Genomic DNA, 12,652 nt, shown 5'->3' with positions numbered 1-12,652 from the left:
GAGCCAAACCAGCTAGGGCTCCCACAATTTCAAATTTACAAATAGGCTGCCATATTTTGGGGACTCTGTTCTCCTACATTAGTTTACTTTACAAAAATAAATGTGTTTCAGTTTGCCGGTAAATTTAAGTTCAAACTGAGATCAAGATTAAATTATAAAAAAGGAAAACTTGTGTATTTTGTACTTCTCTGTAAATTATACAGTCCCTAATAATTTAGACAGATTAAATCCAACTGCTGCTTCGATGTTAATAGGTATACACAACTGAAGAAAATTCAGGCTTCCTAGTAATTCCAAAACTCCTTTATATAGTTTGCAATATGTAACTGTGAGCGAAATTAGGTAGTTACAGAGATGGACTCTAAATTCTCGTGTTTCTTACATCTAATCAAATATCAAGTCTTCTTATTGATTCTTTCATTTTAACAATTCTCTTAACCACCTCCTCTCCCCCAATCCTTATGCCATAACTGCAGTTCAAGCCCACCTCACCTCTCCTCTGAATGGTCGGCAGTGATTGCCTTCGCCGACTCACTCCCGCCAGCCACTCTTACTTGGCACCCTTCTACCACATTCCAGTCTTCCATCCACGACCTTCCACAACCCGCAAACACCACGTGCTGTGCACTCTCTCTCCCTTTGCTCTAAGTTGATCCTTCCCAGTTCCTTTACCATCCTCAGGTAATTCTTCCCTGGCCCACCATCTTGACCACCCCTCCTTTGGAGGCAAATAAATAAGATGGTGTCCTACTGAAATATAGCAATTAAAACTAAATATATTCTACTTGGAACAGGTTATAAAAATGAGAAGTAGGATTTACTTCCCATAGATAGCAACTGAAAATCATGAATGAATCATAGTTTCATAGCTAGCTTGTGGCTGAGCAAGAACTAGAATCACTCCCCCTGCCTCCCAGTGCAGAGTTCTATTATAAACTATTTATTTTGTCTCAAGAAGATGTATAAACAACACATACATATACCAAAAATATATGCATAAAAACAGCATAAAACTTGTATCCTAAGTGTGGACTGTATCCTAGTTGTATCCTAGATGGTGATCACGACTATCCAATCTTCTTGAGGAAGAAGAAAGTATTTTTCCTTTTTTGAATATTTTCAGGTAACTAACAAAATGTAAGAATTTTCTAATCCTTTTTTGTGGAAAGCTTCCTAAAAATGTCCTCTAGATTTACAGAGCATACACTGAAGATAATCAGCACTGGTATCACAAACATGTTAGTGAGATAGATTCAAGATAGAACTTTAGATACACACATGAATCAACTTGAACAGGGAGAGGTATAATCATGGTGAATGGTTAACCCCAAACTTACCTTCTTGGGAGAAAATTCTTTGGATATTTGTGTTATTCTCATAAATGTGACAGGAAACACAGACAGTTCATGACAAGCAGGGCACGTGACCACAACCCTCGCACCATCTCCCAAGTGGCTTGCTGCTCTTGAGCGGAATCACCATTGCCTTCATTTACCTCATTCCCTCCTACAAAGCTTCCTGAGTATAAAGTCTTACACTTCTGGGCTCTGTCACTGGCAAGACTTTTCTGATAAAGAGGTATGCTGTCTGAAAACATTTTCATTCAAGTGTATGACAATAAAAGCCACTTAGACTTGAAATTACCTAAGAAGACTGATGAAACTTGCTTGTATTTATATATTTTTGCAAGCATAAACTAACCAATAGCTTTCGCATCCTGTTTAAACTCAGTTAAATAAGATGTGACGCAGATGAGCTAAGATTACCATATCTTGATTATAAATGCCAAAATAAATGTAATGACCAAAAATGGCCAGGATCAAAGCCATTTATTACTATGAAGATAACCTATTAAAAAACAGAGACTTAAATCACACCAACACCATAATTAAACACATGGCCAGAAAATGATGGTCTTTGAGTTTTATATCCCAGAAAGTGAAGCAAACAACTAAAAAGTACTTACTCTTTGCTGTTTGTAGTGCTTAAACATTCTAAGGCAGTGTTCAATGATAAATAACAAGTAAATGCCTCCTAGAGCAACAAGTCCTTTCAGTACAGCATCATATTCTTCCAGAAACTTCTTGGGCTCGTGTCCATGCGAATGGCCATGGCCGTGCCCATGCGTGTGTGCATGTTGGTGACTGTGATCATGTCCACCCTGAGACTGGTATTAAGAATAAGGAAAAATTTGAAACAAATAATTAAAATGCTATTGAAATGCTATGGAAGTACATTTCCTGGTAACTCTAAAACAAAGACCACCAACTCAAATGCTGAGAGGAGTTAAGATACCTGCTACAGTAAGAGAGCCATGTCAGCAGTAAGAAAACGGAGCGATGGGTCCTCTGTCTATGACCCAGACAAATGCCTAGTATTCAGTAAAAATAAACCAAAGGAATTCACCAATAGGGGATCACTGTGACTCCCTGTAATCTAACTTTTTCTTAAACTGATTATGCAGAAGTATATACTGAAATATATGCTTAATGTTCTATTTTTAATACTTTAGCAAAAACAAATATATGTGTGCTAATAAAGTTATGTTTAATTGTGAAATGTACACGTTTTACAATATTAATCTTAGAGAACTTTAAACATTAGAGAACGACTGTTAAGTATTTCCCTTGATTAATACATTTGTATTCTTCCCCCATATGGTAGTGGTCAACAGAAGTTTCTATACCTCTCAAAAGAGGTAAGATCATTCAAAAAGGTATTAACTTTATCTAAATAACACTTCTTAAGAAAAAAATAAACAGCAGTTAAACTTAGCTCACACTTCAACTGTTCTTATAGGCCCAGTTCTGAAACAGACTGTTGCTTTTCCTGACGGCTGTCAGAAAGGGCAAGCAAGGGTGGAAATGAAGGGGAAAGTAAGCAAATAACGTGTAATAAATAAACTTTAAAAAATTTATATTAAATTTTAAGATTAATTAATTTCTTAAAAAGACAATGTCATGCATTGTTCTAGATACTAGATCTGGAATTCTCAACCACAGTACAGAAGAGAGAAGAGGTATTCATAACATACACATGCAATTCTGTCTCCCCACACTCCAGAAGGCAGATGGTGAGGATATATAAGACAATACTCAAACCTGTCATTTACATTTGGAATGAAAGAGCCCACTATTTTCATAATGTGACACAAAATAATAATACTGGATCAACTACTCTGAAGTGACAACAGATCTTGAAAGGTACAATCAAGGCATGTGGGCTCATGGTCCTATCATTAGAGTGTACCCAAATGTTAGAAACCAAGAGGAGGCCGGGCGAAAGGCGAAGTGGGCTGGATGTGAAGAGCACATGCCTGTAGTAGCTAACTGACTGAGCAGGGCTGCCTACTCCTGCCCAATAAAGGTGCCGGAGCACACTGCCATACGCATACACATACAGAGGTCTATCACTCTTTGATTTTAAGTATTTACTTTCAAAACTGCCAGTAGAGCAGTGTGGGGTTTTTAAAGTTACCTTTACTGAGGTATAACTGGCCTATAAAATAGTAAGATATTTAAAGTATACGTCGTAGTGACTTGACATGTATACATTCTGACAGGTGAACATAAAACTGACATTAGCAGTCTTTTTACTATTTTAAAACCTAATGATTCAATTTATTTTAAAAAATATTGCTATTAAAACTGCTCAAATGGAAAAAATATTTATCCTGTATTAAGCAAATAAAATAGCACAAATACTAAATTTTTGTGTTAGAGCTTGCTAATGAAAGAACCTTTTAGCTTAAATTACTTTCATTTTTATTTTATTTTTTAAGTTTAAAAGGATTTCTTACATGGGGCAGTAGATGAAGAAGGGCATCTCCACTCATTGTTCCGACAGCCAGAGCAACAAGGAATGTGAGAAGGAATTTGAAGCATCCTTGGTTAATGATGGGAACCAAGATCACACCCAGCAAGGAAAGCAGGCTAATGACAGTGACAGAGATGATACCACAAATCCATGCTGCGGGAAGAAATCGACAGTCAACGTTAGTATAAAAACATCCATCAAAAAAGCTCCCAAGGAGAATAAACATAAGATAAATGAGTCATACCCAGACTATGCTTTTTAAGAAGCTTTATATTTTGGCACTGTTATGCTTAAAAACAGAACAAAATAAATAACCGTATAACTAACTTAAATACCTAAAAAAGGAATTAAGAAACTCAGAGCAAATTATAAATAGTATCTTCTGTGGCCCACCTTATCAGAAAAAGGGACTTAAAATGGCTTAAGGCTGTGAGTCACTCTTAACATCTAGACTGAATTCTAAAGGCAGAGCGACAGCAATAAAACTGTTTCTTTAAAGAATATGATTATAAACCTCTCCTGGGAGCATTAAAGAAAATCAAGTACCTAATACACTGTAACCTTTGTAAATCTTTCTTAAAAAAAGTTTAAGAAACTACATATTAGCCCCAAATGGAAATCTATTCACATAATATACAGAAGAGTCTTATTACTGTATCTCATTTCTTATTTGTACAAGGATAATTCAGTTCTACTTTCCTCGATATCATCTCTCCTCCACACCCCGTTCCAAATTCTCTTTCCTCCAATTTGGCTTTCTGTACAATTTACTTAAAAAACTAAAAAACAACCAAAAAAACCCACACAAAAAAACCTTACTTTTTAGAAATAATAATATTTGCATTTAAGCTTAAGTAAACTCTATCATAATTTCCTAGGTGTTGAAAAAAGCAATTTGGGTAATAAAATTCTTCCGATTTCTAACCAAATTACTGTGCTTTTTAAATCACAATTTATTTGGTATAAAATAAAGACAAATAAAAACTGGCCGGTATGGCTCAGTTGGTTGAGTGTCATCCCATGCACCAAAGAGTCACCAGTTTAATTCCCAGTTAAGGCACATGCCCAGGCTGTGGGCCTGATCCGCTGTAGAGGGCTGTAGGAGGCAGCCAATCGATGTTTCGCTCTCAACATTGATGTCTCTCTCTCTCTCAAATCAATTTTTAAAAAACACATTAAAGAAGCATCTTTTATAAAATGTATACCAAACTAAGAATATATAAACTATTAAATACAACTGCCAAATGTTTCCTTTATTTGCACCCAAGATACCAACTGCAATAAAAAAAAATGCTAAATGTCTGAAACAAGCTTCACTTATTCTGCAAATTAGGTCACTTAAAACGTTAAAGGTCTTCAAGCTTAGTTATTCACCAATTCCCTTTCTCATTATCTAGAGAGAAAATGCATTCTTTTAAAAAGAAGCGCTCATCTGTGGAAACTTTCTAATTAACTTGGTTCAAAGCATGCGCAAGATGGCAGTTTTCTACACTGTTTCAGCATTTTAATTGGCAGAAAATGCTTATCAACCTATTCACAACCCCCTTGGCAATTAAGCTAGGGTCAACTCTATGACTAAATGGGCCAATCTTGAGAAACAAACGATTTCTAGAGTACACACTATATAGCATATTGGGTTTACAGCCTTCTTTGAACAGTTAATGAGGTAGTAGCTGTGCCTCTGTGGGAGACTTATATAGAACCAGTTAACCTTTCTTAATGGTACAGCAGTCAATAAAAATAATTTCTAGCAGGGCCTTCTCTCTACAATTATCAACATCTATTAGGACATAATTCATTCAATCTTCATTTCTGACAATGCTAATAACCACCTGCAAACAACTGATCAAAATTCACTATTAGTAATGTATTTGTCTCCAAAGCAAGTACAATTTCCTCTAAGACTTTTCAGATTGAATAAGCTGTAATTTTCAATATTACTAGTAAAGCATCTGTCAGCAGCTTATTATAATATATAGATTACTCCAATATTACAGTATGGAAAACTCTAAGTCATAATCTACAATGGATGTGGAAGCCAAAATTAGAATTTTTTGAAGCCTTAAAAATAAAAAAGGCTATTAATTTTAAGTCTAGATGTGACAATCTCGTCAGTCTCTGTTGTCCCTGTAAAGAACAAATGACTTTTGTTTTAAGTTCAATTATCTCAGGCCTCGCTTCCCCTTCTCTCCTGTTACAGTGAAAATGGAGAAGCACGTGAAAGTCGGTGCCTCTCAAGGTACTTACTCCCCCACCACGATAAGGGAACAGGAAGCCAGAGAGGGGCCTATTTTATCCACCCAAACATCAGCACTCCAATCCGAGCATGGACTCACTTTGTCTCCCTTTACTGACACACCACTCTGGACCCAGCCGGTCTACCTAGAAGACCATTCTTGCATTTTTCTTACTAATCTATATTACAGCAATACAAATGTACACCAATATTTACCTCTATACCACTGTCCTGTCTGACTGCATCACCTGTTAAAACACTACGAAGTATAACTAAATAGAACTCTCTATCTCCCGGTCATATTCTAGCAAAGCATACTGAAGGACCCTTTTAGCAGGAAGCAGTCGAGCACAGCACAGGTTAAGAACATAATGGTTACAACTACAGGCTTCTGTTTATCTTTTAAAATATAGTTTATTGAATTTATTGGGGTGACACTGGTTAACAAAATTATAGAGGTTTCAAGCATATAATTCTATAATACATCATCTGCATATTGTATTGTGTGTTCACTGCCAAAAGTCTAGTCACCTTCTATTACCAAATGTTATCCCTGCCCCTTACCCTCTTCTGTCCCCCCTCATCCTCCTTTCCTTCTGGTAATCACAATACCTGAGACCATATGGTACTTGTCTTCCCCTGACTGGCTTTTTTCACTTAGTATAATACCCTCTAGGTCCCACTGGCTTTCCTCTGTACTTCCTTAAAAACAATCCTCAAACCCTGCTCAATGTTAAGCAATTAGAACACAAATAGTTTTAACTAGGGGCCCGTTACTTACATTTGCCCATCAGGAAAGACCCACGTATCACAAGCCTGTGTATCCTTTTTAATCTAGTTCCCTAGCAAAATCCTTCCCCTGCAATGCCACACTATACTACCATGCTTCCTGTCTTACCCAAGTCTTTTAAACATACATGTTAAAACATATTGAAAGACATCAAAAGTAGGGCAGTAATTTGGAAATACTTTCTAATTCAACTACATAAAAAAATTAGAATAGAAATTGTGTTGAGGAGAAAAAGAAATCTTTCTTACCTGATGCCCCTACATTTGCCTTATCTTCAGGAACTGTGTTTTTATCCTTACTTAAATCTTCAACTAAAAGTTTGTCAAAATGTTCAATACAAAGTCTGCTGTCAATCTGATATAACAATGCAGGGCAAAGGTATGTGAATAGATCAGCGGAGATTGGAGAGTTGGCACCATGACCATAGTATTTTAACAACTGAGTGACGTTCAAACACTGTAAGGAAATTGTTAAAACAAATTAAAGAGTATTTTAGAAAGGTTATTCAGAAACAATTTACTGTATAAAGAAAATATTCTAATTATTATTTGAAAATAATTTGTAATACAATATATATATTAGAAATAAAGCTTTTGGATAGGAATTTATGATAGGGATACATTCAACTTATTACCCAAGACTTTTTATGGGTTTTAAACATTCTTCCATTCTAACACATGAAAGATAATGAACTATTGCCACTGATAAGAGAGGTTCACAACTATAATCTCAAGATTCTTAAGGGGGTGGGGGCAATCACTTCTCTAGTCAAAGTGTATTTATTACTCAAGATTCTTACTTGTAAAACAGTGTTAAATAAACTTAAATTACTTTAATAACTTTGTATTTTAGTATAAGACAGACTTTTTCCCTGCCGAAGGGGATTCTAGCCCAATGCTAAAGCTGGAAGATGAGAACAAGGCAGCTTCATCCACTAGAACTTTAAGTGCAAAACAAAACAAAGCAGGAAAGAAACAAGGCAAACAAGTTTGAACCCATCATACAGAAAACAAGTATCTAAAATTAAGGCAAAAAGATGGTACTGCCTCTTTTTCATACAGACCCACTTAGGCAGCACACTTGTTTATTAGCTTGCTAGCTCATTCTATGATTTTACCTAGGTACGAAAACCAAGCCCAGAACACACATACAAACAAAAACATGATTCTTCCCAGGTTTTAACATAAGGTACTATACTATTCAATGCATATAATATTTCCATAAACCCTGAGAAAATTCAAAATACGCATCAGGTTTGATGATGCAGACCCTACAAGTTTGACACAAAAAGTAAATATTAATAATAACGTCCAGTTATTAACAACAAAATATTCTAGGATATCACCCATAATAATAGATGAATATAGTTCTTTAAAAGTAAACTAAGATTATCAGTGTTTATAACTGCTAAAAACAAATTATCTGGTGACTTCTCCAGGGAAGAAACACAAAGATTTTTACTTAGATGCAAAACATATTTGAATTGTAAAGACATAAACAACAAAGGATGAAGTCTTATTCCATCATATTCTATATTAGATGGTGCGGCTTTTTGTGCATATGAACAATAAATTCAATTTTTTCTAAACTTAAGAGTGATAAAAATTAGAAAAACAAAGGTGTTAATATACCTTTCATAAAACAAAAAATAAATGTGTTTAAGATTAATATAGCTTTAAAAAACTAAGAAGGAATCAATTGATGTGAAATTACTCCAAAAAATCATGAAAATTTGGAGTTTCCTATTATTGTATCTTTTTGCATTCACCCTAAATTTGTCAAAGGCATGAGAAAAGACTGAATCATGAGCAAGTAGGCCCTATCATAAAGTGACATTGAGAAAAGAAACCTACGACATGCACAAAATACCTGATTTGGAGCTCTATCAATGACTAGGACCCATTCCATAATTAATTCAGTAAGTTAATAGTCATAAAAAAGAAACTGTCTAGTCACTTCCCAAGAGGAAAGACTGAACAAAAAAGGCTTCAATTTTCAAATATCTGGAAACCAACTAATAACAACATGAAAATTAACTTGCGGAGTTAAGAAAGTCATAAGCAAGACAGTAAAATAATGAATATAAGGGTATGTTTTTTAACAACCTTCAAACATTTAGAATTTGAGAACAAACAATGCAAGTGAAAATCCGGATAAAAAATTTAATCCAATTTAACTCCCTTAACGTGCTTCTTTTACATTACCTAGAAATGTTTTAATATGATTAACTACTCCACTGTTACTTCTCTTTTCACCTGAAGATGCTCCACAATTACCTAGGAATTATGGAGCAACCATCTTTTTCTGCTCACCTCATGTTGACGGTCATCTTCACTATGATCTTTGTGACTAGCAGCTGAATAAATTGCACTTTTTTTAACATGTGGTGCTTCTCGCTTTCTAGTGTGTCGAAGTTCACCTTCATTATCAGGATCAGGATCTTGGTGTCCATGACCAGGATCATGACCATTATGTTCTGGAAGATGTCCATGAGAATGACCTGGGTTATGTACACGATCAGGTTTATGGACCCGATTATGCTCGTATTGTTCACCCTGATCATGGTTAGGGGGAAAACCTGGTGTAATGACCTCTGAATTTTCGTCATTCTTCCCTTTTCTCTTCCTCTTTCCTTTTGGCGGCTTACTTTCAGAATGTTCCTGTGTTTTATTGGTCTCTGTTGAAGGCTCATGGCTAGTCTCCCCACGCTCACTGTGAGTAATGGAATCATTAGAAAAATGGTGGGTAGTGTTATGATCGAGGTGATGACGCAAACAATGGTGATGACATAACCGATGATTACGGTCGCGCGTATGTTTATCATCAGATTTGACAGACACTTCAACTGTCTCTTTCTCTGGGTCACACTTATGGTATCTTTTTGTTGATACACTGGTCACAGTTTGGTTTTCTGAATTTAAATGCTTATGGGAATGCTGGTGGTTATGTGAGTGAAAATGCTTTCCCTCCTGAACTGCCAAAATATCTAAGTGAGAAACATGATCGTGGCCAAGATCCTCATGATTAATCTCAACTACTTTTATTTCTCCGAGGCCCAAGTTTGTTAAAAGTTTCTCCAGACCAAAAAAGGATAATCTTCCATTTTCACCGTAACGGTCAAAAAGTTTTTCAATGTAATAATTTTTCTCATTTTTGGCAGCATCCAGCTCTGAGAATTTGCTCGACTCCGATTCGGTCAGTCCATGATGGTGTCTGTGGTGCTCCTCAGGACCGTGGTCATGTGGCTCATGGCAGTGGTTGCAATGGTGAAAAATAAATGTCAGCAAACAGATGAGGCAAAATTTTGTGTGCATATGTACCTTCATTTCTATTTTTCCTAAAGGGATTTAAAAAGAGAGGCAAGCATTAGTTTGTACTTACTCACATTCCAAATAACCACACACTTTCCAGCAGTGCCAATCTACTAGGCCAGTGGGCGGCAAACTCATTAGTCAACAGAGCCAAATATCAACAGTACAACGATTGAAATTTCTTTTGAGAGCCAAATATTTTTAACTGAAACTATATAGGTAGGTACATTGTTATTAACTTAATTAGGGTCCTCCTAAGGCTTAGGAAGAGCCACACTCAAGGGGCCAAAGAGCCGCATGTGGCTTGCGAGCCGCAGTTTGCCGACCACTGTACTAGGCAAATGTTTTACCCGTTCCTCCATGGCTCTGGATCATTTTTTCCTCTTCCTGTAAAAATGGCGCCTTTTATCAAAATAGCGTACCGCCCTTTGAATTAATACAAACTGATAAGGGCTCATCTACCAGACTTCTACCAGTCATCTACTCTGACTTCCTTTTAGCACAACACTTACGAGTCTATACATTTATACCGGAATTGGATTCCTCCTCATCTGGTCCTTTTCAAAATAGTGTGCTGATTCTGCTCTTGAGTCCCTCTGGTAATTGCAATAAGGCAAGATGAAATAAAATGATAAAATGTGTGAGTTATAAAGAAATGCAACTGCCATTATTTATGAATGACAGGATTGGGTATGTAGAGAATCCTAAACAATCTCTAAGAATTAATAAGTTAATTCAGTTAAGTTGCTTGATATAATAACATAAAATCAACTGTATTTCAATATACCAGCAATAATTAGAAAATTAGAAAACGGTATTATTTACAATAGCAAATAGCTAGAAATAAAAAACAAAAGATGTGTAAGACCTTTACATAAAATATGACCACATATTATTGAGAGAAATGCAAGCCATAAATAAAATGGATGACTATATCATGTTTATGACTGGATAGGATACAGACCCAATGTAACCCCAATCAAAATCTCGGAAGTAATTCTGCGAGAATTTGAGATACTTTTAATACTTAGCTGGAAAGGGAAGGGCCAAGAATGGCCACGATACTGCTGAAGAACTAGAAATAAGTATGTCCTCAACCAGTTACTAGAAGCAGTGTGGTGTCTGGTGTGGGAATAAACATACTGGAGATACAAAACTGGGAGTGCCAACCTAGGAAAGATTCTCTTTTCCTTGGTGAGTGGCCAACTAGATTTCCATATACAAGAAGAAAATAAAATGATTCCTCTCCACCTACCAAAAAGTCAATTACAGATGGATTTTAAATCTAAATCTAAAACAGTAAATGCGAAAGCAGTAAAATGTCCAGAACTGTGCTGTCCAATACGGCAACCACTAGCCACATGTAGCTACTTAAATTTAAACTAACTACAATTATATTAAAAATTCAGGTTTGGCCCGGCTGGTGTTGCTCAGTGGTTGAGCACCAACCCATGTAACTAGAGGTTCAATTCTCGGTCAGGGCACATGCCCGGGCTGTGGGCTCAATCCTCAACAGGGAGTGTGCAGGAGGCAGATGATGATGGATGTTTCTCTCTCATCAATTATTCTCCCCCCCCCCCTTTCTCTCTCTTAAAAAGAAATCAATAAAAGACATATTTTAAAAATAAATCTTTTTAAAAAGAAGCTAGCTGTTGCTTCAGTTATTCCATCCTCCATCACAGCCATATCCAAAGCTGAAGCATTTACCTTTGACCTGCAGAGCAGAGCAGTGCTCCCTGCTAACTCACCACCGCTGTCATTCTAACCGCTACTGCCACCCCTCAAAGCCTCCACCTTCACACTCTTGTTTTCCTTCCTCAGCAGCTTGTCACTGTTACATGTCTGACTTTACACCAGCCTGCCTTTCTTAAGTAGCCAGGTAAAATTACCTTTCCTTTCCATTAGGTTAAATAGAAAAAAAATCTGTGTTCTGGGCAATCTCTTTGTAACATGAATGTCCTTTGATGACTGACAGCAGACTACTTCCTCCCCATCAGGGAAGCTTTCTGTCTGATTAACTTTAGCTATCCTTATAATTAATAATTAAAACCATCAAGATCCTTTTTAAAAAAAAATTATCTTTACTGTTGAAAGTCTTACAGATGTCCCTTATTTCCCCCAGTGGCCACTTCCCTCCCCCTACCCAGCCTTCACAGCACTATTGTCTGCGTCCATGGGTCATGCATATAAGTTCTTTGGTTAATCTCCCCGCCCCTTCCCTCTGAGATTTGTCAAGTCTGTTCCATGCTTCTATGTCTCTGGATCAATATATTTTGTTCATCAGTTTATTTTGTTCATTAGATTCTACATGAGTGAAATCAGTGATACTTGTCTTTCTCTTGTTGTTCACAAGGAAAATAATACAACAGTTAATAAATAGTACAATGAACTCTGTGCTTTGTGTACTCACAACTGTAAACCTACTTTTGCCCCACCCTGTATATGAAAACTACATAAATTCTTCTACAAATTTAGAGGGTTCAATGGCACAGTCCCTTT

General features: G+C 36.3%; 1 protein-coding gene across 4 annotated transcripts in view; it reads right to left on the bottom strand.

Annotated features, from left to right (window-relative positions):
• Positions 1 to 12,652, bottom strand: part of SLC39A10 (solute carrier family 39 member 10) — a 34,784-nt gene that overhangs the window by 11,451 nt on the left and 10,681 nt on the right. For 3 of the 4 annotated variants that reach the window (XM_036319032.1, XM_036319034.1, XM_036319031.1), the window contains exons 2-5: positions 9,155 to 10,179; positions 7,091 to 7,298; positions 3,800 to 3,969; positions 1,967 to 2,167 (exon numbers count right to left, since the gene is read on the bottom strand). In XM_036319032.1, coding sequence (XP_036174925.1) covers positions 1,967 to 2,167; positions 3,800 to 3,969; positions 7,091 to 7,298; positions 9,155 to 10,168 — 1,593 coding nt within the window. In that variant the 5' untranslated portion in view covers positions 10,169 to 10,179. Of the gene's footprint in view, positions 1 to 1,966; positions 2,168 to 3,799; positions 3,970 to 7,090; positions 7,299 to 9,154; positions 10,180 to 10,683; positions 11,626 to 12,652 lie in introns of those variants that run through there. The other variant, XM_036319033.1, reaches the window with a different exon arrangement.

This window comes from Myotis myotis, unplaced genomic scaffold (genome assembly GCF_014108235.1).
Source record: "Myotis myotis isolate mMyoMyo1 unplaced genomic scaffold, mMyoMyo1.p scaffold_m19_p_8, whole genome shotgun sequence".
NCBI lineage: Eukaryota > Metazoa > Chordata > Mammalia > Chiroptera > Vespertilionidae > Myotis > Myotis myotis.
Note: the sequence above shows the minus strand (reverse complement) of the source record. Positions and strands in the feature narration are given on the sequence as shown.